Source organism: Odocoileus virginianus, chromosome 7 (assembly GCF_023699985.2).
Source record: "Odocoileus virginianus isolate 20LAN1187 ecotype Illinois chromosome 7, Ovbor_1.2, whole genome shotgun sequence".
Taxonomy (NCBI): Eukaryota; Metazoa; Chordata; class Mammalia; order Artiodactyla; family Cervidae; genus Odocoileus; species Odocoileus virginianus.
The window spans coordinates 73548381-73575512 of record NC_069680.1 but is presented as its reverse complement, the minus strand read 5'-3'; the positions used below and the strand labels follow the sequence as shown (position 1 = coordinate 73575512).

At 45.9% G+C, this 27132-nt stretch overlaps 1 protein-coding gene across 2 annotated transcripts in view; it reads left to right on the top strand.

Moving 5' to 3' along the window:
• GRID1 (glutamate ionotropic receptor delta type subunit 1) overlaps nucleotides 1–27132 on the top strand; it is a 665624-nt gene that overhangs the window by 599931 nt on the left and 38561 nt on the right. For both annotated transcript variants that reach the window (XM_020915026.2, XM_070470959.1), the window contains exon 13: nucleotides 16770–16965. In XM_020915026.2, the coding sequence (XP_020770685.2) occupies nucleotides 16770–16965 (196 nt within the window). The remainder of the gene's footprint in view (nucleotides 1–16769; nucleotides 16966–27132) is intronic.

Below are 27132 nucleotides of genomic sequence, written 5' to 3'. Positions count from 1 at the left end.
GCCAGGCTCTGTGATTCTCATGCCAACTTTATGATATGTTTGATTTAGGTAAAGTGCCTGGAACCTGCTGGGACTAAATTGTTATTAAACACCATCTGCAGTTTTCACTTTAATTAATATCATAAGAACTAGGATCTCATGCTTTCATTACCACGTTAACCCTTCGTGATCATGGGAAAAAGTGGGGGAAAGTGGCAATGTGGAAAAGGGTTTTTCTTTAGAGGCCTTTGGATCTGTATGTTGCTGTTCTTGATGTTCTTCATCCTGAGCCCAGGGCTGTGAGTGCATGGCTTGGGTTATAGCCCAGGTGTGACCCTGGGGCTGGAGGGCCTTGTGAAGTGAAAGTCGCTCAGTCATGTCCTACTCTTTGCAACCCCAAAGACTATACAGTCCCTGGGATTCTCCAGGCCAGAAATATTGGAGTGGGTAGCCTTTCCCTTCTCCAGGGGATCTTCCCAATCCAGGGATCAAACCCAGGTCTCCTGCATTGCAGGCAGATTCTTTACCAGTTAAGCCATAGGAGAAGCCCACTGAGGGCTTTGATTGTATGGAAAGGAAACTGGAGTGTATGGGCCCAAGAGAGGAGTCTCCTGAATATAAATCACTCATTCCCCTTACTCTGTAAGGGAAATTACTTCCACAGCAACATCAAAGAATAATAATGATAGTAATAATTATAATGATAGCATTGATGCATATTATTTATTGGAGAAAGAGTTAAAAAATCTAGGTATGTGCTAGAAGTTGCCTAAGTGCTTTACATAAATTTTATCATTTAATTGTTACCCTGTTGAACTGTTATTACAGATGAGGAAACTGAGGCAGAGAACCAGTCCACACAACTGGTGGGTAGCTGGGACTGGATTCAAACGTAAGCTTGTTTGAACCAAAGTCAAAGCTTTTCACTGGTGTATATCATTTAAAAAGATATTTATGCTAAAAAAGTGAAAGTCTTCAAGTTGAGAGGGGACCTGCTGTGCCCCCCTGATTTTCATTTCCTTTGGGGAAATGAAACCTCAGAGTCTATTTTCTCTGCCACCATCATCTCCAAGATACCCAAGGCTGTAGCTTCAAGCTCAGTTCTAAGCGAAGAGACTGAGCTCATCCCTTGGGTCTCCAGGCACAGTTAAGTATGGCTGGGACTTGAAAATGATTGATCAGCCCATGCAGGATGATAAAGCATGAATACATTCAGACATTACAAGAAATTAAAAACTGAAAGCATAGATTATGAGTCCAAGTCTGCATGCGTGTGTGCTCATTTGTGTCTGACTCTTTGAGACCCAGTGGACTGTAACCTGCCAGGCAACTCTGTCCACGGGATTATCCGAGCAAGAATACTGGAGTGGGTTGCCATTTACTCCTCCAGGAGATCTTCCTGACCCAGGGATCAAACCCAGGTCTCCTGCCCTGGAAGGTGGATTCTTTACCCCGAGCCCCCTGGGAAGCCCGAGTCTAAGAACAGCCTCAACGTAATCCTTTGATTCCAAGGGAAGAACATTTTGGAGTCAGCAGATACCTCTGGGAGGAAATTTTTACTCACATCCCTACTGGCTGCAAGACCACAGATTAATCCCCTATTTCATATGCCTTGGCTTCCTCAGAGGAAAATTGAGATGTTCATATTTAATTGAGTTTCCTGGGGATTTGACAGGGGCTTGGCACATAGTAGGTGTTCTTTAAACAGTATGATTCCTCTTGCTGGAGACTTTTACATGTGAGCTGTCAGACTCTGGTTCTTGACTTCCTGTTAGGAAGAATTTACTGTTGACCTGTTAGGTCAATTACTGAGAATTGACCTCTGTCAAGCCAAATTCAAGTGACTATTCCATGTGGTTAAGTTCATCTCAAGGAATGTGACACCAGGAATGAACTCACAGAGGAAACTGCCTTCTACATTTTGTGAAATCCCCAGTCTCTTCATAGGTTAATTGATACATTTATTCATCTTCCTGGCAGCCATTAGGAACATATGTTACCCAGACTGGGCTGGTCATTGGTAGAGTAACAGTACTGCAGTAATATCTCCATGTAACTGACACAACCACCATTTTGCAAGAGTTGCCTATAACCAGAGATCGTCCTCTTCATTCATTAATTCATTTCTTCAATCACTCACTTATTAAGTCATTTATTCACTCCATTCCTCACTCATTTGTTGCTTCATAAATTCCTGCACCAAAGAGCTTATTTGTTCCTATTATGTGCCTGGTATTGTGTTAAGCTCTAGAGATTAAAAATCTAAGTGATAGACACATGGTCTCCACCTTCATGGAGTGGTAGTTGGCAGAGGAGCAGGCAGACCAGTGACTCAGGACAGTGGGACAAGGTGCTATGATAGGAAGAGTGGTGATTGTCAGAACATATGGAAAGGAGGTTTGTTAGTTTCTTGGGGCTGCCATAACAAAGTACTATGAGCTGGGTGGCTTAAACAGCAGATATTTATTGTCTTCACATTTCTGGAGGCTAGAAATCCAAGATCAAGGCGATGGTGGGAGTGGTTCCTTCTGAGGACTTCATGTAAGGATCTGTTTCATGTGTCTCTCCTTGTTTCTGGTGGTTTGTTGGCAATCTTTGCCATCTGTTGTCTTACAGATACATTGCTCTGGTCTCTGCTTCATTTCCGCATGGCATTCCCTTCGTGTGTATGACTTTCTATGTCCAAATTTCCCCTTTTTATAAGGACACTCAGTCATATTGAATTAGGTTGTTGTTGTTTTCACTAAGCTGTGTCTGACTCTTTGCAACCCCATGGACTGTAGTCTGCCAGGCTTCTCTGTCCATGGGATTCTCTAGGCGTGAATGCTGGAGTGGGTTGCCATTTTCTTCTCCAGGGGATCTTCCCAACCCAGGGGTCGAACCTGCATCTTTTGTATTGGCAAATGGATTCTTTACCACTGAGCCACCAAGGAAGCCATTGGATTGGGGCTCACCCTAATGACCTCATTTAACTTGGTTACTGCTGCAAAGACCCTGTTTCCGGGTAAGGTCATATTCTGAGGTACTTGGAATTATGACTCCAAAATATCTACTTGGGGGCGAGGGGCACAATTCAACCTGTGATGTAGGGGTGAATGTCTTAGACTGAAGCCTGGATGTAGTGATACATAACCCAAGACCCAGAATATGAGAAGGTACCTGTGTGTTTCAGAAGAAGAAGTGTTCCGTGTGGCAAACAGGAAGGATTAGAAATGAAGGAAACTGTGGCGGGGAGGGGGGCTTGAGAACCCACTTTGGGAACATAAAATGTAGGGATGGTGGCTGGAAGACTAGGTGGGCACGGTCCCACAAAGCATAGAGTCATGTTTACAAGGGGTTGCTTTGTTCTGAGGAGAATGGGAAGCCAGGAAGTTTTGTCCAGACAGCATCATGGTCAGAACTCATCACAGCCTCCTGGTCAGAACTTTGTCACCTGGTATAGCAGGGAGCAGGCTGCCCACAATGCAAGGTCCAGCCCTGTCTGGTCAGCCAAGTGTCCCCACCAGGCCTGACCACAGAACAGTACTGCCCAGGGCTCCATTCAGGCACAGGAAGATGTTCTCTCTTCCTCGGGGGACCAGTCCAGTGGTTTAGGAGATTGGCATTGGATGTATGGGGAGGGAGGAGAATTGGGAAAGTGATGGGCAATAATGCGTGGGGCTGGGACAGAGCTGGGCCTCCGCAGGATGACCTGCTTTTCCCTCTGCTCAATCACTGGTCTTTTCACACCATTGCTTGGCTCGTGAAGTCCCTCATCCTTGCATCCAAGCCCTTCCCTACCTTCCCTCATGCCAGTATCCTTTCAGTCCTTCTCCCTTCGCTCCTTCCAGCCTGGATGATCAAATCCATGGAGGATATTTTCAGAAATGCCTTTAGAGAGAGGTGCAAGAATCCTCTTGTTTACCTGATCAGTGTATCTGGAATAGAAGAAAAGGAGAGAAAATCGTGGTTGTGGCAGCAGAGATGTGTGCTTAGACATGATTCATCCGCTCAACCAAATGGAAGTGCACTATCTCCTGGGTGACTCTTGTGATCTGGGCATAGAGATCTAGGTACAGCCTGATCCTGGAACGCTAGGGTCTGACTCCCAGGAGACACAGGAGGTAGCTGTGAATATGGATAGCCTGTGAACACGGCAGGAGGGAAACATTTCAGACGGAGCCTGGGTTTTGGCAGACATAGCAATCTGGAGGGGTGGCAGGCACAGGGCACCCCAGCTTTGAACAACACAGTCCTTTGAGGGTTCCCATGAAATGCTTTTTCTCTTGAAGATGACAGCTGGCATCCTCCTAAAATTCACCATCAACTCTCTGTGTTCCACTGAGGAAGGAATTGGGTTCCCTTTGGATTTGTGGCTAGTTTTTGTGCATTTTCTTTTATCCCAAGGCACTGTGGGGACAATATTATGCTGCTAAGAGTCAGGGAAGCCCGAAGAGACCTGAGTGAATGACACTGAAGGTGGTTAATTTGCTTTGCTCCATTGAGGAGGTTCTGGCCTCAGCCTTGATGTGACTTGGAGACCAACTCCCATGGTCCCTGCTTCTGGGAAGGTGGCTGCCAGCTTCCCACAGGGGCAAAGCTTCTGGCATCCAGTCAAACTGGATTTAATTGCTAGACGCCTCTTCTTTGTGGGATTCTCCCTATGGTAGTCCTGAGTCCCTATAGACACTGCAAAATGAGAATCCAGTTTTCAGACAAAATACCCAAGTTTCAGAGAGAACAGTCCATGGTGCTACTACTTTGTCAGAAGAGAGAACCCTAAATAAGGTAAGGTTTTGAGTTCCAGCCCAGGCCACAGGTTCATGAAACGTCAGAGTCGGGGAGACCTAAGGTGTCATCTTGTCCAGGGGTTTCAATCATAGCTGTTTTCAGAGCAAGGCAGAGAGTGTCTGGATGGGTCTAAGAGCAAGGAGACCACTGGAGCATGTGATGACCCAGAAGTCACATGTCCTCATTGTGAGAGGGAGGACGGGAAGCAGGAGACATGGGTGTACCTATGGCTGATTCTCGTTGATGTATGACAGAAAACCACAAATTTCTATAAAGCAATCATCCTTCAATTAAATTTTTTAAAAAGAACATTCAAATTCAACACAAACATCATGCTAGCTCAACCAGCCACGTCTGGACCTGTCTTGAGGATGACAGTTTATAACCATGCACAGCCTAATTTCTTATAGAATAATTGAGTAACTGGGGCTCAGTGGTAAAGAATCCACCCACCAATGCAGCAGATACAGGTTCGATCCCTGGGTCAGGAAGATCCCCTGGAGAAGGAAATGGCAACCCACTCCAGTATTCTTGCCTGGAAAATCCCACGGAGAGGAACCTACAGCCCAGGAGAGAGGGTCTGCAGTCCGTGGGGTTGCAAAGGAGTTGGACTTGATTTAGGCATTAGACAGCAACAACAACAATTGGGTAACTGAGGCAAGCATTGCTTTTCTCCCAGGGTCAGCACTATCCTCAGGGCTTTGCCTGAATCCACTCAGTCTTGTGAGTACCTCTGTTGTATAGATGAGAAAACCAATGCACAGAGAAGCTGAGCATCTTATCCAAGGTCACAGAGCTGGCAGGGTAGTGTGATACAACCACAGTCTGACAACCGTACTAAAGCCCTGGACCACTGCACTGTGGTGTCACACCAGTAAGGGTGCCTCCTCGGAGCAGGGAGCTTCCGTGTTCTCTGGGCAAGGCCCAGAACCCAGGCCCCAGACTCCCAGGTTATATAATAGCACCAAACTGGCCCATGTTGCTTCCCTAATTTGCTCCCATTTCTCAGGAGGCATCAGGCAAGGTGTAGAGGCAGGCTTTGCAGCCAGAACAGAAAAATATACTTACTCAGCTCTAATGCTGATGCCGTGTGGCCATGGGTAAGTTGGTGTGAGTCTTGAATTCTTAGGGAAATTAGTTCACCTTTCAGGGTCCTGAGAGTGAGTACTGAGATGACTTCCACCCAGGACTATTAGGAGGATCCAGTAAAAGAGGAGATAGCACCAGGAAAGGTTGCATGTACTTGAATGCCTCCCTAAGTGCCAGCATCCTTCTCTTGGTCCACCAGGCTGTAGAAACCACTGTGTACTTTTCCGGAATTTCTCCTTGGTGTTTTATCCAGTGCTCCCCAGCTGGGTGTTTTGCTCCCACCACATAGTCTCATGTTGGACACTGGCAGATTTGTCCTGAGTATCTTGCCCAAACCCTAAGAAGTTAACGGGATGGATGATTATCTTAGAGAACAAGAAGCCGGACCGTGGTGTAGTTCTGCCAGCATTCCAGTGGTGCAGCTGTAGGTGATGTTCCTCTGAACGGGCACAGGTGGCTTCCGATGGTGTCCGCCTGGGAAGTGAAGCAGACAGTCTGTCACCAGCCAGACAGAGTGCCAGGTTGAGGCCATTTGGCTCATGGGTCTTCTGGGTGGTGTGGCTGGCACCTGGCATTGCTAATGGAGCTAAAAGAGCCTTTTGTTCGGGAGAAAACCAGCTGTAACTGAATGGTGCCCAGCAGGAACATCATCTCCAGTTGGAGCTGATTTGGGAGGACCTCTCAGGCATCTCAGAGCTACAGGCCTGGGGAAGCTCAGCCTCAGACAGACCAGCAAGCTCAGCCTGGCCCTGGAATGGGATCAGCCCTAAAAACCTCATCATTTCCTCATCTAGGAAGGGGTCAAATAACATCACAATGGGTGATTCCGAAGATGAAATGAGTCAGCTCTCACACAGCACTTGGCACAAAGTGGAGCCTCATTCATCCCTGAACCAAGCAAGCCTCATCAATATCAGACCATGTAATTCCTTTGTCCTCCCAACTCCCTTCCTCAACCTCTTCATCAGAGTTCATAGCCTTGTTAAAGTGATTATTCTACAGACTCATTCAGAATGACTAGCATCTTGTAGCTTCGCATTTAATTACAGCTGGGTTTGTGTTCAATAGCAGGCTCACATATGCTAGTGTTTCCTCTCTGGTTTTCCCATGTGGAAAAGGCCTGAGTCTCCATTTTCTTGCCCGAGGAGTGCTGACAACCCAGGCCCATAAGCATGCTCGAGTGGGCAAGATGTCTCATGTGCTGTGATCCCTGCAATAGCTGCTTTGGTTAGTTCTCTCATCATACAGATCTTCCTCCTGTGAGGTCACCATCCCACTACTGATTTTTAACATTTGTCATAGCAAATGACATCTCTTAATTTGAGTGTCCCAGCCCTCCAGTCTCCCCCTTTCCTGTCTTCTTCCTGTCTTGGGGGGGTCTTCCCTGTACATGGATACATGCACATGTGTTGTTGTCGTTGTTTAGTCTTTAGGTAGCATTTGACTTTTGAGACTCCATGGACAGTAACCCGCCAAGCTTCTCTGTCCATGGGATTTTCCAGGCGAGAATACTGGAGTGGGTTGCTATTTCCTTCTCCAGGGGATATTCCTGACCTAGGGATTGAACTCACGTCTCCTGCATTGGCAGACAGATTCTTTACCACTAAGCCATCAGGGAAGCCTCACGCGTGCACATTCCCAGGCCCTGAACACATATGCATAGACATGCATGCACACTTGCATGCAAGCACATGGCCTCACTGCGGCCTCTCAGCCCTGCCTTCTAAAACATGTGTGGCAGCTTTCTTCGGTATTTTCCACCCTGCCCATATACAGACATGCCCAACTGCTCATCTCACACATACTCGGACCTTATAATAGTCCAGGGAACACTGTCATTTTTGTACTTGTATTCTGTTATATTCAGTTCAGTTCAGTTCAGTTGCTCAATCCTGTCTGACTCTTTACGACCCCATAGACCACGGCACACCAGGCCTCCCTATCCATCACCAACTCCCAGAGTTTGCCCATACTCATGTCCATTGAGTTGGTTATGCCATCCAACCATCTCATCCTCTGCTGTCCCCTTCTCCTCCTGCCTTCAATCTTTCCCAGCATCAGGGTCTTTTCAAATGAGTCAACTCTTCGCATCAAGTGACCAAAGTATTAGTTTCCCCTTCAACATCAGTCCTTCCAATGAACACTCAGGACTTATCTCCTCTAGGATGGACTGGTTGAATCTCCTTGCTGTCCAGGGGACTCTCAAGAGTCTTCTCCAACGCCACAGTTCAAAAGCATCAATTCTCGGGTGCTCGGCTTTCTTTATAGTCCAACTCTCACATCCATACATGACCACTGGAAAAACCATAGCCTTCACTAGACGGACCTTTGTTGATAAAGTAATGTCTCTGCTTTTTAATATACTGTCTAGGTTGGTCGTAACTTTCCTTCCAAGAAGTAAATGTCTTTTAATTTCATGGCTGCAGTCACCATCTGAAGTGATTTTGCAGTCCCAAAAAATAAAGTCAGCCACTGTTTCTACTGTTTCCCCGTCTATTTGCCATGAAGTGATGGGACCGGATGCCATGATCTTAGTTTTCTGAATGTTGAGCTTTAAGCCAACTTTTTCACTCTCCTCTTTCACTTTCATCAAGAGGCTTTTTAGTTCTTCTTCACTTTCTGCCATAAGGGTGGTGTCATCTGCATATCTGAGGTTATTGTTATTTCTCCCAGCAATCTTGGTAGCTTATGCTTTCTCCAGCCCAGCATTTCTCATGATGTGCTCTGCGTATAAGTTAAATAAGCAGTGTGACAATATACAGCCTTGACGTACTCCTTTCCTGATTTGGAACCAGTCTGTTGTTCCATGTCCAGGTCTAACTGTTGCTTCCTGACCTGCATACAGGTTTCTCAAGAGGCAGGTCAGGTGGTCTGGTATTCTGATCTCTTTCAGAATTTTCCACAGTTTGTTGTGATCCACACAGTCAAAGGCTTTGGCATAGTCCATTATATTAGCTTATAAGTATTTTATGAGTAATTATTTCCTCAATCCTATCCTTAGTGCTTCCTAATTACTTATCGTTTCTGCTCCCTTATAGTAAACCGCTAGTAGTTCCCAGAAGGTCTTGCTCTCAAGACATCCTAGGTTTGAAAATAAGATCACCTTTTCACCTTTTAGTCCCTTTCTATGTTAATTTCTGCTTTTTAAGTCTCAGCTTAACCCCCGCCTTTCCTTCTAACCCTGTGTCCTTATCTCTACCCTCAATCTCTCTTCTGCCAAGCTGGGATAGCTTCAACATCTCAGTCATCCCTGTTCTAATGACTCTGAGCTTATTTCTAGCAGTATATCCTGCATGATATTTTTGATCACCTGCTTACTTGCTAATTCTCCCCACTTAGCTTTGGGCTTCCTAACATTGCTATAGGATGGCATTCGAATATGTGGGTTTTGGATCAAGCCAGTCCTGAGTGGGGAGATGGCTCTTCTCCTTGCTGCTTCTGTTACTTAATCTCATTGAGCCTTGATTTCTTCATCTGTAAAATGGAGGGATAATAATAACTTTATGAAATTGTGGCCAAGGTGAAATGAAGCAATGCCAATGAAGTCTCAGTTCAGTGTCTGAAAGTTAACATTATTATAGCTTTCTTCTAGCATATCAAGTGACTGCCTGCCAGGGAAGCTGACATAATAGAGGGGCTCAGTCAGACATTTGGAAAGAAGGAGAAGAGGGAGGCGAGGAGGGTGAAAACAAAAGGCAACAGGGAGAGAGGAGACTCAGGCTGTGTCTCTGGAGCACATGGGACGCAGGCGGTGCCAGGAGGTGGTGAAGGCACCTTCACACCCTCCTGGAGGGCTGCTGCTCTGATTTGCATTTCAGTCACATTTATGACAGCCTCATAATGGATTAAGAGCCCTAGCACTGATATATTAAAGCTTAATGGTGCATCCTACTTTTGTATTGATTTGTGGCAGCAAATATTTGCTGGTGTGGAGAGCTGGGAGCCAGCCATGTTCTTGGCATGGTGGGATTGCTGCCTGGTGGGGATCCCGCTGAGCGGGAGGAATGTGGGAGCTGGGGATGAAGACAGCAGCTGCTTGGAATATAAACCCCAGAGGAGACTCTCAGTCAATGCTGATTTCCATCGGATCCACAAGGACACTTGATCTTGACGCTTCAAGACCCTGAGAAGGAAGCCTATGGACAGCCTGGGCTGATCCCTGGGCTTCTTGGTGATTTCTTCCTGGCTTGGCTCTAACTATGTAGCTCTGTGCTGGGCCCCCCAGCCTAGGGCTTCAGTTCTTCTATTCAGTCCTCCCAGGCTATTGCTATGCTCACCTCTCCGCAGATGAATGACCCATGCTTATTCTGAAAAGATAACCCAAGACCTTTCCAACAGAATATCCAACCCAGATGATTGGAAAGTGAGAAGAAGGCTAATTCATTAATGTATTATTCATGCACATAATAGCCCATGTTAATTGGAGCATCTACCATGTGCCAGGCACTATTGTAGGTAGAGAAGGGAAAACTACTACAATTTGGCTGGAATTTCCCTGGTTTTAGTACTGAAAGTCCTATATCCCAGGAAACCTCTCTGTTCTGTACAAACTAGGATGATTGGCCATGCAGGTTGTAGGCACTGTTGACAACACAATAAACCGGACAATTCCATTCTAGGGGGAGAACTGCCATGAAACAGCATGGTGTATATTTCTTTGTTTTTATCATATTATTTAAAGAGGGTGATATTTGGAGAAGGTGGCAACAGGGGATGAGATGGTTGGATGGCATCATCGACTCAAAGAGTGTGAGTTTGAGCAAACTCCAGGAGATAGTGAAGGACAGGGAAGCCTTGTGTGCTGCGGTCCATGGGGTCGCAAAGAGTCAGACACAACTGAGCAACTGAATAATGGTTTTACAGAGGGTTGTCAGCAGAGGTCTCATGAAGAAGGTGATGTCTGATGTTCCCAGAGCACTGAGGGAATTAGCTGATTAGAGATGTGGAGGAAGAGTGTATCACACAGCTGCGAACCCCCAAGGCAGGAAGGCAGGGCAGCCCGTATGGTGAGAGCAGAGCTCTTGAGTCCAGATCATGTGTGACCTTTCAGGATATGTGAGGATTTGGGGTGTTTCTTGTAGATGTGGGAAGCACATATGAGGCATATACCCTTCTTTCAAAAGCTCTTGTCTGGCCACCCCGGTCTGCTTTGGCAGCCACGGGAACCTGGGCTTGGGAGAATCCAAACAGACGGTGTGCAAATAAGGGAAACCCCAGCCCACTTTGATTCTGATGGGCCCTGTATGCCCAGGATGGCTCAGACTCCGTGGGGTCAATCCTGACATGTTGGTCTTACTCTGGGGATGGAAGATTCAACTCCCAGAGCCCCTTGGAGCCTGCTCCCTAAAGACTGCAGGGCCTGCGTTCAAGGGCAGGAGAGAGGCCCCTCTCTTCCAAGTGGATCTTGGCTGCGGGGGCAGTTGGCAGAGCGAGTGGACATGGAGGACACAGGATAGCACGCAGCTAGATTTCCAAGTCTCAGAGCTGACACTTGGCAGCAGGAGGATCTGTTAAATCATTCAGATCACACATGTTTATTATGTTTTTGCATCATAAAAAATGCAAACTTTACAGAAACACATTTGTAAAAAGTGGATATCTCCCTACAGTTCAGTGCCTATTCCTCCTATTTTAGTCTTGATATTTACTTCCATTTATTAATGGTTACTTTTGACAAGAATGGAAATATACTGTATACAAAAGCATCAAGTGTTTTTTTTTTTTTCTTAGTATGTTTTAGGCATCTTTAAATTTCAATTGTAATCAAAGAACTGGGATTAAAGAGAAGAGAATGTGGAGGAAGATTGCAGGAGGGAGTGAGCACTCATCAGCTGAGTACCCAGCACACCCCTCCCCCTCCCCTTCCTAGACCCTCTCCTGGCCTCCTGTGTCCTGCAGGAATGCCTTTTCCTGCCACACGGCTCTTGTCCTGGTGGGTCACTGAGTGTCCTCATTGGTGTTAACCTGACAGTTTCCTGAGCCGGGGCACTGATCTGCAGTCACTCAGACCATAGCCTTTCGATACCAAGGAGCCTCATGCAATACCCAGCATTGCCTGCTCCAGCCTCTCAGAGGGTCCCAAAGGGTCCTGGGTCTCCAGGGAAGAGATGCTGATGAGCTCTGAGCCTGCCGGTCTCTGCTTCTCAGAAGCACTGCTTCTCCAGGTCTTAGCCCTGCCCTCAGCAGTCTCTCCTCACACCTCCTCCCAGACCAACCCAAGAAAAGATAACGAAGGAACACACGCCCTCGATGTCAGCTCCGATGGCTAAAACAGCCCCCTGCCTACTGCATAAAATCACTTCCTCCATCATTTTCTGTAATCCTTACTCTGCTTTATGACTCTTCGTAGCACTGTTCATCACTGGAAACATGACAATGGGGGTCAGCTGATGATGCCCCCTTGGGCCACATCCGGCTGGCAGCCTATTTTCCAGCAGCCTGCAGGCTAAGATTGTTTTTCTTTTTTTGAAGCTTTTTTTTATAGTGTTCCAAAAAACACAAAACCAAGGGACATGCAGCAGAGTGGTGTGTGGCCCTTATTGCCTGAGTGCATGCACTCGGTCCCTTCCTGGAAAGCTTGCTGAGTCCAGCATTTTGTAATGGTTGGGGTTTGTGTTTGTGGTTCGTATGCGTGCTTCTCTGTCTCCCTGCCTCCTTCATGCCGACTCCATGAGAGTGGGAACTTTGTGCTGCTCATAGCTTTAGACCTACAACAGTGCTTGATAGAAGTATATGCTCAGGAAATAGGTTATTATTTTTTTTCCATTGTATGAATGAAAGATTAAAGACCTTGAGATGCCTTTCAGAGCCCAAGGTTGAGAAGCATCTTGGAGTGTCTTCGCCTTCACCTGAAGTTCTGTTCACCTTGAAGTACCCAGGTTTGGGGTGGAGAGAATGAGAAATGTGGCAGAGCCTCAGTGGGAGCCTCTGCATAGGAGAAGGATCAGAGACACCCAAAGCCCAGGAGTGCCCTGGAGAAGAAACTCAGGAAGGGCAGGGAAATGGGCAGCACTACTAACCAAGGTCCTGGAGGCTGTCTGTGGAAGCCTGACCATGCGCTTCTAACTCATTTGTGCAGCAGCCTCTTTTGTAGAGCCAGAAACAAGAGAGAAAAAGCAGGGCTGCTGAAATGATGGTAGAGGCATCTGTGGGCTGTAGTTACGACAGCTTCAGTTTACAAGAATGAGCCTCCCCACCCTCCTGTGACTTTAGGGTCAGTCCATTACTTCCATTTCTTTCTTTCTTTCTTTCTTTCTTTCTTTCTTTCTTTCTTTCTGATTGAATTGTGGCATACAGGATCTTATTTCCCTACCAGGGATGGAACCTGTGCTCACTGCATTCTGGACTGCCAGGGAAGTCCCCTTCCTTTTCTCCTTAAGGAGGAGATTTATCAGGCCTGTGATGATGGCAACCTCATAGTTGTTGGAATCTGTTCTACGTATACTGTATATTGATTCTCCTCTTGTTGCAAGTATATTTATCTCCATTGCCAATGTAAATATTTCTGTAACATGCAAAGTTGTATTTATACATTCTGTATTATTGATTTTTCTCATGCTACAAACGCATTTATCTCTTTGTTAATGAAAATGTATCTCGGAAATAGTAAGATTGATTTATGAGAAAGGTAAGGGGCGGGAGGGAGGTGGTGCGGGCTGGGTAGACTGTCCTTGGCCACAGCTGAAGGAGACAATGTGGGACTTTCAGAAGGTGCCTGTTCAATTGGAGGAAACTGCTCTCAGAGGCAAGGGATGCTGACAGAGTGCTTTTGTAAGACAGTCTGATGTGCTCATAGGAGTCAGCTATGCTTGCAGCTAGAGAAGACCCCCAAACTAGCAGTCCAGGACAGAGAAACAGCTCTATTGGTCCCACCCCCCAGTTTCAATAAGGTTTTGTTGTTGTTGTTTAGTTGCAAAGTTGTCTTGATTCTTTGCAACCCCATGGACTGTGTAGCCTGCCCAGCTCCTCTGCCAGTGGGATTTCGCAGGCAAGAATGCTGGAGTGGGTTGCCATTTCCTTCTCCAGGGGATCTTCAGTAGGGTACAACTAAGTAAAAGATATTGGCTCAATGGAAAGCCTGGAAGAGAGGCTAAGCTCTGCCAAGAGAAGATTATAACCCTCATCATGAATAAAAAGGTGAAGTTAGGAGACAGACAGCCAGGCACAGAGCTGGGGCTCAGCTGCTTAAATGTGCATGCCTCCACGGGACACTTAGTTAGTCAGTGCATACCCAGGCAGACTTAACTCTTCTACAAGATCCTTTCTTTAGCTCTGGCCAATGGGCTAGGTGCTGCCCCTCTTTGCTTCCAAGACCCTTCATGCAGCAGCTTTCTCCTAGTACTTCTCACATTGTTTAGTTACTATTGGTTTACTTTTCTAACCCCTCATCACCCATCACTATGAACCCCTTGAGGATGCCCACCATACTTGCCTTGCCTCTGTACTAACTAGTTAACTGTGGATGGGGCATGTGGTTGAATGACTTCAGCCAGTTGCATCATTCATGATTTGGGTTTAGAGAGACACCACCTGTGAAAAGAAGATCTCCTTCATCTCTCTGTGGTGGGGGTGCTTGGATACTTTCTAGCAGTTGTGGCTGAGGAGACTGATTTGGGAAACATGCTAGATTAAGTGTGTTGCTCCTGGAGCCTTCTCCGGGTTAAGCCTCCCTTGCTAGTTTGGATGGGAGTCCTATTGGATGTGAACATCTGTCTTCTGCTGACTGTTGACTTGGACCCTGGCTGGCTGGCTCTTCTTTATTCTTTCCTTCCATGTCCCTTCCAAAGCTGTGCTCTTGGACAAGAGGGTGAGTGCCCCTGGGTGATGGCAGTTTGGGTCCATGATTATTTGGGCCCTCTTGCAAGCCTCCAAAGAGCCTTGCTGCTGCTGCTGCTAAGTCGCTTCAGTCGTGTCCGACTCTGTGCGACCCCATAGACGGCTGCCCACCAGGCTCCTCCGTCCCTGGGACTCTCCAGGCAAGAACACTGGAGTGGGTTACTATTTCCTCCTCCAATGCATAAAAGTGAAAAGTGAAAGTGAAGTCGCTCAGTCGTGTCCGACTCTTAGCAACCCTATGGACTATAGCCCACCAGGCTCCTCCATCCATGGGATTTTCCAGGCAAGAGTACTGGAGTGGGGTGCCATTGCCTTCTCCTCCAAAGAGCCTTAGATAGGTTAGGTTTATTCAGTCTGAAATATGATGGTAGTACCTACCATGTGTTAGTGAGCTTGGAAATTTTCCTTGAAAGAGGAAACGTTCATTAAAGATGGGAAAAGATGGGGAATAGATCCCTGTATACAGACCCATGGCTATGAGTGGTGAGGGATCGAGGCCATGGGGCTGGTTCAGCAAAGATGGCAGTGGTGTTTTGGGATGGCAACAATGACCTTTACGGGGACAGAAATGGACATGAAGCCATTAGCATTTAGGCTGCCTGCTTGTATTCCAGAACTGCTCCCTGAGCCTCTGACCAGGGGCACCGTCATGAATAGATACCAAGAGGAGAGAGGAAATCTCCATTTCAAATGTGGGGGTGAAACAGTAGTGCTGAGCTCCTTGGCAGTTACACATCCATTCTAGGCTCATGGAAACTGCAGTAATTTAGAGCAGTTCCAGTATTTAGAATCAACTGTGTAATTCATCCCGATGTTTCCCATTCATCAAAGCCTTGTGTTTGTTTGTATTACCATGAGAAAAATAAAAAATGCGGAAAAAAAAAAGATCCCCCTTCCTTTCATTACAGGCAAATTACAACAGAGTTACAACCCTTGGGGCCTTTAAGCAAAGGAACATCTTGCTTCAATTAGATATAAATAATGAACAATAATTAGAAAGATTTCTTCATCGAATTTGTTATTTTATGTTTTCTTTCATCTGTAATGTATTGAAACGAATACAGAACTCTGTTTCTGGGCCATGTAGCTTGGCCTGAAGGAATTCCATGGAGGGTATCTCCAGAACAGGAGAAAGCTAGCTACATTGCTGGCTTCTCCATGTGCAGTCTGTGCAGGCTGGCTGCAGCCCTGGGTCTAGTGCTGAGCATGCAAATACGGAGCTGCTTTGGCTCTGTCTACTGAAGACCCCTAATGGCTCAGCAGGTAAAGAATCTGCCTGCAATGCGGGAGACCTGGGTTCGATCCCCGAGTCAGGAAGATCCCCTGGAGAAGGAAATGGCAATCCACTCCAGCATTCTTGCCTGGAAAATCCCACGGTCGGAGGAGCCTGATAGGTTACAGTCCATGGGGTCACAGAGTTGTACATGACTAAGCGGCTTCACTATCACCTTCTTTGAATGGTCTATTGGTTTTCCCTACTTTCTGCAATTTAAGTCTGAATTTGGCAATAAGGGCAGATGCTTGGAAGGCAACAGTTGGGTGGAATTCCAGAACAGCTGCAAACTTTGGAGGAGACATGCCTCTTCATGGTCACAGTCTCTGAGTGTGTGTCCACAATACACCAGCTCTGGGTGTCAGAGACCAGTCACTGTCGTTGGTCTTGCCACGGCGTTTCTCTTTCCTGTGCTTTTGTAGGCATTTGAGTTGGAGACCTTCAGTGTACAGCCTCCAGTGTTGCCGTGACTCTTCTGTTTTGATGGTCTGTCTATGTGTTTCTACAGTTAAACTCTAAGCTCCTTGAGGGCAGGATTCATGTCTTATTCATCCTTTTGTCTCTCAGGCTCAGTGGCTCAGCACAGCACCTGGTTTTAGGCATTTAATGGCCTTACTGAATTAATCTACAGTGAAGAAAAGTAACTTGGATAGAATGAGATTCGGGCAAGCCATATTCCAGGCCTTGGGACTCATGCCGCTGGGGTTTGGGAGTGAAGGGTGTGGACAGTGGGCCACACCTGGCTCCAACCTCAGGCGGGCTTTCTGTGTGTCCCCACAGGGTGCCCCATGTACCCATGTTTCACATCCATATTTTATTTCAGGACGTTCCAGGACCTGTCCAAGCAAGTGGAGATGTCTTACGGCACTGTCCGGGATTCTGCTGTGTACGAGTACTTCCGAGCCAAAGGCACCAACCCTCTGGAGCAAGACAGCACATTTGCTGAGCTCTGGCGGACCATCAGCAAGAATGGAGGGGCTGACAACTGTGTGTCCAGTCCTTCGGAAGGCATCAGGAAGGTAGGTGGGAGCTGGCCACCCAGGCATGTGTGTGCTGGGACAGGAGCCATAAGGACGGTCATCCTTGGGGTAGGAGACACCCTCCCAGAGGCATCTCTTTGAGTATCCCTGTCACCTGCAGGGTGACCCATCTTCAGCAGCGCCGATAGGCATTTCTCATCGACATGTGGGTAAAGAGGCACACATTCTTCAGGTAGATGCCCAATTTTGGCAGGAGATGCAAAGGAGCTGGCAGAAGGGAAACTTAAGGCCCTTCTAAGTTTCCAGTGGATCAGGGAAGGGCAGGGAGGTTAAGCCCAAGACCTGGATCTTCCTCTTCCTGGGTTCATCGGATGGTGGTACAGAGGGGTCTGCCTACCCCAAGTAAGAACACTCAATAAAAGCAGACACAGAGGACCAGGGGAGAGGGAGAGGAAGTGGGGTCAGGGTTCAGGGAAGGGTGGGCACCATGTGGGACCATGCTGTGGAGCAGAGGTGTGCTTGGGAGATGGTGGTAAGGACAGCAAGCCCAGCGTGGAGACTGAATGGGGGCAGGGGTGGAACCGAGGGAGCACCGCATGGGAAGAGCCCAAGCCAAAGGGAGGATGGGCAGGAAAAGATAAGTCCATTCTTCAGAAACGGGTTAGACTTTGCTAATTTGTTTCAGTGAGTTTCCACAGTGACCCAAATTAATCATGATTATCCCATTATGCAGATGAGAATCAGACGTGGGTCACACTCCTCATTAGGTTCTCGTGCCTGGGGTTCCAGACTGAGGGGTTTGGTGTTTATCCGCCACGTGCTGCAGAACACGTGAAGGTCATGGTGCGATGAAGGCAGGTGTCGTAAGGATGTTTCAGGTGGGAGCACCTTCTTCTCAGTGACCCTCATGTACAGAGGCTGCTTACTCTTGGTCATTAGTGAACAATGCAAGAAAGATGTGCACAGTGGCCAACACTACTGTTTCTCTGGGTAGACCTCTCTGTCCAGCCCGTCTTGCTCAGCATCTCTTCCCTTCTGTTCTCTATTCACCGTGCCCCACCATTTCTGCAGAATCTTCACACATTCACATGCATTCACACACATACACACACATGCATGCATGCGCTCATCCAGTCCACCTCAGCGTGTCTTACATTTCCCTACCCATCAATGCTACCTCTGCAGAGCATTCCTACCGGCTCTCACACACAGTCACTCATGCACATGCTCCCACTACACATACACACACTAATGCTCACACATATTCACACACACGTGCACATACCTGTGTTCTACATTCTCGGTCATTTGGCAATCTCTTGGATTTACTGTGGATTTCCCAGGTGGTGCAGTTGTAAAGAATCCGCCTGCAAATGCAGGAGATGCAAAAAGCACAGGTCTGATTCCTGGGTCTGGAAGATCCCCTGGATGAGGAAATGGCAACCCCCTCTAGTATTCTTGCCTGGGAAATCCCATTGACAGAGGAACCTGATGGGCTACAGCCCATGGAGTCACAAAGAGGCTGACATGGCTGAGCCTGCACACACACGCCCTGGCCTTACTGCAGAGGGCAGTGGGTATAAGGGGGAGTCTGCAGAAAGTTTCAAGGCCACTAGAGTCTACCACCTTGCTCTTCATGATGAGAAAAGCCCTCGGTAGTTTGCCAACCCCTCTCACGAATGGGTCCAGGGAGAGAGGCAGAGCCTGAGTCTTGCTTCAGAAGCAGTAGGGACTAGCTCCTGGCATGGTGTCATGAGGCAGGGCTCTGTGTGGTGTAGGAGTCCCTGTGGTCTGCATGCCCACAGGGCAGTCAGCTTGGGGTGGCTTCTCCCTGTTGTTTAGCAAAGTTAAGCAGCAGAGAGTGTCTGAGCTCTGGAGCCTGGCACATTTGGGTATGAATCCCAGTTCCACAGCTCACCAATGATGTTTACATTGAGCGCCCCAGTCTTGTCAAACCCCTAGATGTTAAGAGAATCTTGGCCAATTTCCCATTTGGGGGGTCTCTTTAGACACTTGAAACATTTAAAAGGACACGTTGTGGTAGATTTGGAATGTTTATATTTAACCAAGTGATATCATAACAAAAATAATAGAATGCAGTGTAGATGTGCTAGTCCTGTGCTCACAAGGTTTATTAAAACTTCTTATGTCCTCGTGCACAAAGAAATATGGTGCTCTCACCTCGAGCTGCTGGGTCTTCTTTCATCCCTGACAGTGGATCTTTGTGGCTGTAGGTGACCTCATTTGCGGATAATGAATACAAAGTTGATTTAAGGCCTTTTATGAATGTAAGACTTGAGCCAAATGGCCTTTGAGTTTCCCTTCTCTGCTTTCTTTGTCTCTCATGGAGAGCCAATACTCCCATCCAAACTGGATGCTTATGAAGATTCATTGCAACAAGTCTACAAAAAGAACTTCTGAAAGAAACGATACAGCTTTTGACTTTATCAAACTTCTGTTCGTTACAAGATACTTTATAAAGAAAATAAAAAGGCAGGTCACACACTGGGAGTGAATATTAACAATGCATGCAACCAATATAGGATTAATATCCTATATGGATATTACACGAAAAACTTTTACAAATGAATAAGGAAAGTTCAAACAATTTAATAGAAAAATGACCAAAAGACTTGTATAGGACTTTCACAGAAGAGCTACCACATATGGTCAGTAATCATGTGAAGAGATGTTCAAAGTCATTAGTGTTTCCAGAAAATGAAAATCAAGACCATAAAGATATATCACTTTATATCAATTAGACTTGCCCCAAAGGAGAGGTGGTGGAGAGGATTGAGTAACAGGTGGTTAATTGCTGGTGGGAGTGTACTCAGTACTGCCACTTTGTAAACAAATTGTCATTCTCTTAGAAAGTGGAGTTTTTCACACCCACTGACCCAGCAATTCCACTCCTATGTATCCATCCCAAACAAACTTCTGTAGCACCTCAGACACAACAAAGGCCATGGTTGCATTACTTATAGAGCCAGGATTCTGGAAGCAGCCCAAATGAGCATTAACAAGTTTAAAAATAAGTGAGACATGTGTGTCTCTTTTTCTGTTTTGCATATAGGGTTATCATTACCATCTTTCTAAATTCCATATATATGCGTTAGTATACTGTATTGGTCTTTATCTTTCTGGCTTACTTCACTCTGTACAATGGGCTCCAGTTTCATCCATCTCATTAGAACCCATTCAAATGATTCTTTTTAATGGATGAGTAATATTCCATGATGTATATGTATCACAGCTTCCTTATCCATTTGTCTGCTGATGGATATCTAGGTTCCTTCCATGTCCTGGCTATTATAAACAGTGCTGTGATGAACATTGGGGTGCACGTGTCTCTTTCAGATCTGGCTTTCTCGGTGTGTATGCCCAGAAGTGGGATTGCTGGGTCATATGGCAGTTCTATTTCCAGTTTTTTAAGAAATCGCCACACTGTTCTCCATAGCGGCTGTACTAGTTTGCATTCCCACCAACAGTGTAAGAGGGTTCCCTTTTCTCCACACCCTGTCCAGCATTTATTGCTTGTAGACTTTTGGATAGCAGCCATCCTGACTGGCGTATAATGGTACCTCATTGTGGTTTTGATTTGCATTTCTCTGATAATGAGTGATGTTGAGCATCTTTTCATGTGTTTGTTAGCCATCTGTATGTCTTCTTTGGAGAAATGTCTGTACAGAACAGACTTTTGGACTGTGTGGGAGAAGGCGAGGGTGGGATGTTTTGAGAGAACAGCATCGAAACATGTATATTATCTAGGGTGAAACAGATCACCAGCCCAGGTTGGATGCATGAGACAAGTGCTCAGGGCTGGTGCACTGGGAAGACCCAGAGGGATTGGGTGGAGAGGGAGGTGGGAGTGGGGATTGGGATGGGTAATACATGTAAATCCATGGCTGATTCATGTCAATGTATGGCAAAAACCACTACAATATTATAAAGTAATTAGCCTCCAACTAATAAAAATAAATGTAAAAAAATAAAAATAAGTAAGACCTGCAGTGGAATGACTAAACCACAGCTTCATGTAATAGTGTGGGTGAGTCTTCGGTTCATTTCAGTTCAGTCGCTCAGTCGTGTCCGACTCTTTGTGACCCCATGAATCGCAGCATGCCAGGCTTCCCTGTCCATCACCAACTCCCGGAGTTTACTCAAACCCATGTCCATTGAGTCAGTGATGCTATCCAGCCATCTCATCCTCTGTCGTCCCCTTCTCCTCCTGCTCCAATCCCTCTCAGCATCAGGATCTTTTCCAGTGAGTCAACTCTTCGCATGAGGTGGCCAAAGCACTGGAGTTTCAGCTTCAACATCCTAGCTGAATAAATATTGAGTAAAGAAGAGTGAAAGTGACAGCCGCTCAGCTGTGTCTGACGCTCTGCGACCCCATGGACTACAGGTTTCCCTGTCCATGGAATTATCTGGGCCAGAATACTAGAGCAGGTAGCCATTCCTTTCTCCAGGGGATCTTCCCAACTCAGGGATCAAACCTAGGTCTCTCGCATTGCAGGAGCTGAGCTATGAGAGCTCAGCATTTACCAGCTGAGCTATGAGAGAAGCCTAAAAGACTATTAAAGGCAATTTCGCACGGGTTAACTGATAGAAAATAACAGTCAACATAGCAACCTCTTCAGTTCAGTTCAGTCACTTAGTCGTGTCCAACTCTTTGCAACCCCATGAACCACAGCACACCAGGCCTCCCTGTCTATCACCAACTCCTGGAGTCTACCCAAACCCTTGTCCATTGAGTCGGTGATACCATCCAACCATCTCATCCTCTGTCGACCCCTTCTCCTCCTGCCTTCAATCTTTCCCAGCATCAGGGTCTTTTCAAATGAGTCAGCTCTTTGCATCAGGTGGCCAAAGTATTGGAGTTTCAGCTTCAACATCAGTCCTTCCAATGAACACCCAGGACTGATCTCCTTTAGAATGGACTGGTTGGATCTCCTTGCAGTGCAAGGGACTCTCAAGAGTCTTCTCCAACACCACAGTTTAAAAGCATCAATTCTTCGGCACTCAGCCTTCTTTATAGTCCAACTCTCACATCCATACATGACCACTGGAAAAACCATAGCCTTAACTAGATGGACCTTTGTTGGCAAAGTAATGTCTCTGCTTTTTAATATGATGTCTAAGTTGCTCATAACTTTCCTTCCAAGGAGTAAGCGTCTTTTAATTTCATGGCTGCAATCACCATCTGCAGTGCTTTTGCAGCCCCCTAAAATAAAGTCAGCCACTGTTTCCACTCTTTCCCCATCTATTTGCCATGAAGTGATGGGACTGGATGCCATGATCTAAGTTTTCTGAATGTTGAGCTTTAAGCCAACTTTTTCACTCTCCTCTTTCATGTTCATCAAGAGGCTCTTTAGTTCTTCACATCCTGCCATAGGATGGTATCATCTGCATATCTGAGGTTATTGATATTTCTCCTGGCAATCTGGATTCCAGCTTGTGCTTCCTCCAGCCCAGCATTTCTCTTGATGTACTCTGCATTTAGGTTAAATAAACAGGGTGACAATATACAGCCTTGATGTACTCCTTTTCTTATTTGGAACCAGTCTATTTTTCCATGTCCAGTTCTAACTGTTGCTTCCTGACCTGCATACAGGTTTCTCAAAAGGCAGGTCAGGTGGTCTGGTATGACCATCTCTTTCAGAATTTTCCAGTTTATTGTGATCCACACAGTCAAAGGCTTTGGCATAGTCAATAAAGCAGAAATAGATATTTTTCTGGAAGTCTCTTGCTGTTTCAATGATCCAGCAGATGTTGGCAATTTGATCTCTTGTTCCTCTGCCTTTTCTAAAGCCAGCTTGAACATCTGGAAGTTCATGGTTCTGTATTGCTGAAGCCTGGCTTGGAGAATTTTGAGCATTACTTTATTAGCGTGTGAGATGAGTGCAATTGTGCGGTAGTTTGAGCATTCTTTGGAATAATGTATAAAACACAGGCATACATACATACAAAGTAAGGGTAAAATATAAGACTCAGGGTAGTGGTTACTACAGATGGGAGAGGCAGAGCAAGACGAAGAAGAGAAGTGTATTATTGGATGGAAGTCAGGGTCAGTGTTAGCTTTACAGTCACAGGTTTTTTGTTTTTATCTTTTATTTCTCGTTATGAACCAAGGTTTGCGATTAATCTTATTCTTTGCACCTACCTATATTTTTTAGATAAATAATTCCAGGCTAGCCAGGCAGAGTTTGGCTCCCAGACCATACCAGCCTCCTTCTCTCCTTGCAGGCACCCAGGTACATGCCTACTCTCACTCCTGGAGTACATCAAGAAGACAGACACCACCAATAAAGCCCTCTGGAGCACAATAAATCTGGAAATGGGTCCTTAGAGAAGCATCTTCCCATCATCCTATTTATATCAACCTGTGGTGATATTTAGGGTCTTACTCATGAATTTAAAAAAATGTTAAAACATAAGTGGTGGAAGATGCAAATAAGAGATTCTCTATAGATGGCTAAAGCTTCATGGTACAGAATCTAGTATTTTTCCAATACAGGGGATGTGTTGCTTTTATGATACCTTTCTTTTATAAACCCCAAGCCAGCCTCGGGGGTCACAAATCTCCCTTTTGCATTTGGATCTTCAAGGAAAAAAAAATATCTGTCAGCACTAGGCAAATGTTAAGGATTTTGTAACTGGTGTCATATAAGTGAGTTTATAGTACTGTCAGAAAGTAGAGTGCACTGCATTTTCTTACTGCAAGGAGTGCTCAGATTCATTCTCAAACCCTCCTTCTACAAGTGCCTGTTTGGGTGGCTACTGTGCCTACATGCTTGTCTGAAACTCTTTCTGTCTCCTGCCCTATGGAACTGCCCTTGACCCCCAGACTATGGCTTCAAATGCCTTGTGAATCCCTGGTCCTTAGCAGACTAGACTAGGTAGGGTTATGCCCTGAGTGAGAGTCATATCTTGAATCTAGAAACTATAAGGAAAAATCCAGCATCCTGGGAAATATGAGCATGGTCTTGGTATTCAGGGAGGTAGGACTTCTCCAAATCCCAGACAGAACTCGGTTGGGTGCAGTGTAGGCAGCCTGACAAAGGTGAGGACTGGATGCCCCCAAGGAATAACAGAGGAAACTGCCTTCGCAAAAGGAGGATGCTCCCACTTCTAATTTCAAGTTACTCATTGGTGACCTGGGTCCATTTCTAGAGAGTGCTTGGTAGTGGAACAATGTCTAATTGCTGCTAAAGTCAAGGAGCTTGATATTGTGAGTAACCTCAGAGAGCTGCTATTATTTTTTTTTCCTTGGGAGTGCTGCAGCTTTTAATGACTTGAAACCAATTTAGGTGGGAAATTGCTTAGCAAGAGGTGATCACTTTTGCACAGTATCAGAACCAGAGAAAGGAATTATGTCATAGTTGCCCCCGCTACTGTGACCTATTCTTTTATGCCAGCCATCACTCAGATAAGGAGGAGGCAGCCCTTTCTGGGCCCTGGTGAAGAGAGCAGAAAGGAATTTGGAAGGGGAGAGAAGTTCTATTTATTTATTGAAAGTCTGCAGTGTGCAGTTTTTAGAGCAAACCTGCCTGGCGCCCATTAATTCTCAATAAATACTGGATTGTCCCTGAATGAGTCATCTGTTTGTTGTTGGACTGACCAGAAACACATAAATTGGCCTTGTAGTTGGTGCCATCAGTGAGCAGGTTACCCTCTGTGAATTCCTTGATGGGCGGGATGAGGGAAATAGCTTTATTGTTGCTTTCAGGCTCAATACCCACCTGTTAGGAAAGAGATTCTGTTGATCCTTGGTGAGCAAAGAGAGACTGCTTTCATTTCCCTCAACCACCTGCACTTGTCAGGAAAGTGTCTACAAACTATGATCCAAGGGCTGAATCTGGCCTAGCACTTGCTTTTACAAATAAAGTTTGATTGGAACACACACTCGATTGTTTACACAGTGTCTACAGCCGATTTTCTGCTCCTTAAGTACAGCTGAGTAGTTGTGGCCATGTGGTCTCCAAAGCCTAAAATATATATTATCTGGCCTTTTACAGAAAAAGTTTTGAGGATCCCTAGTCCAGGGCAATGGCTGCTTCAGGGATATTTCCTGAAGGTTAATGTCATTTGATAGCTCATAGACATATCCAGTAGCTCATCATCTAAGCTCTGTATCATCTAAGAATGCATGAGCACATCTGGTAGGTAGTCCTCCTCTGACTTTACATCGTCTAACAGCACATCGGCACCTAGTTTCATACCATCTAGTAGCATACAGGCTGTGTCCTTTCTTGTCCTTTTCAGGCCTAACTCTTGTGGCACACAGACTTCGCCCTCACTACCCTGGACCCAGCCTCACTCCTGGCCTGGCCCAATTTCCCCCTGAAATCTGTTGAGCAGTCTCTATGTACCAGGCGCTCTGCCAGATGATCTACATATATTATTTTTTTCATCCTAAACAGAACTACTTGATTGTCATTACCTCCATCATATAGAAATGGGACTGACCCTCAGGGAGATTAAGTGGCTTGTTCAAGGTCACACAGATGTGAGTAAGCCACAGTACAGTCATATCTCACTCCAACTTTGCCTCTTGCCATAAGGTTACATCCCATTTCCGTAACCAATGTGTCTGCACCCTCCTTGCATACTGTTTACTTGTACTTCTATTTCCCTTCTTCTTTTACACCCAAGCAGCAAGCTATATGGCTGGCTGCCATGTTTAAAAGCCTTACCTTTCTTTCCATGTGACATAGCAGAGGTTATTTAGGTCTGCAATTGTATCTTTTGATTTCCCAATTATTAAAAATATCAATTAGAGAAACTCTGGGGTGCAGATTTGAGCTGGCAAGTGGTTTGAATTTATATGATAATAACTATGTCACATGAAATCAGACTTTAAATGTTGTCGGTGGGACTTTATTTTTCTTGAGCTTGACCAACTCTCTCAAGTAACATCCAGTCATAACACAGTTTCTGTGTAGTGTCAGGGCTGACCCAGGCTGCCAATTTATTAAGCCTTTCCATAAATCAGACCTAATATTTAATAACATTGTCAAATAGAACATAGTTTAATAGTTTAAATGTCAATCTTCACAGCTCATTGGGCTCTTTGAATAAATAGACAAGTAGCCAGTTTCAGACCCCGTGTCACTGTGGAGTCGAGCAGTCGTAACAGAAGGTGGTTTTTTTCCACTCAGTAAATATCGCTGAGGTCATAAAGTGTGAATGCAAATGCAGGAAGAAAACGGGCTCACAAATCTTATTTATTTCCATACTGATCTAATGCTTGCCCTGGCGCCAGATTGCGTGTGGGTATCACCCATCAACACCTGCCTTTATTTCTTCCCCGGGGCTCTCTGCTTTGTGACAGGGGATGCTCTCATTGTGTACACTCCCCACTGAGTGCCAGGGACCATAACTTATGGCAGAAAAGGTGGTCCCTAGAAGTACTACAGTCTTCCATGGGAGGATCAGGAATTTTGATGCCCCACATTTGGAAGAAGAGATGTGAGGAAGCATCCTGGTTCCATGGCATATTGGATGTCGTTATAGAGGAGCAGGAAGAGGCTTATCTGGGATGACACTTCTTTGTGTTTGGGAGATGCTGGGTTCAGTGATCGGGAAGATTTTGTCAAGTTGATGAAGGGGACCCTTGATGCACGTCTGACCCCACTCCCGGCCCCCCCCCCCCAACCAGCTGCAACAAAAAGGGCTGATACAAACTAGGCAACCCTGTACGGTGGAAACCAACAACTCTGTTAGCAGTAATAGGCCTTGTCGGCATGCCCCAAGACACACATTTTGTCCTTTTCCTGCTACCAAGTCAGTGCATATTGGGGATTCCAGATCCTTCATTCTTCTCAGACACTCACATTGGATAATCATCCATCTCTATTCTTTTGCACTTGTTCAAAAGGCACTATATCCTTTTTGCAAATTCAGTGATCTCTTTGTCCCTTCATTTATTCACTTATTCATCCATTCAAGACATGTAATTTGAATAGTTTCCATTTAAGAGCTTGGAGATGTAAATTTAAGTTCCACTTTCCACCAAATTTAATCGGTGGCTTTGGTCAAGAGAATTCACCTCTCTGGGCTACCTGTGAGACCATGCAAGCCTGCCCAGATTAGTTGTGTTTACCAGTGCAGAAGTGGTTCCGCTGCTGGTACAGTGTCCAGTGGGGACAACAGTGCTACCATTGACGTTCAGTAGATGTCAGCAAGTTGCCTTAGCACCTACTA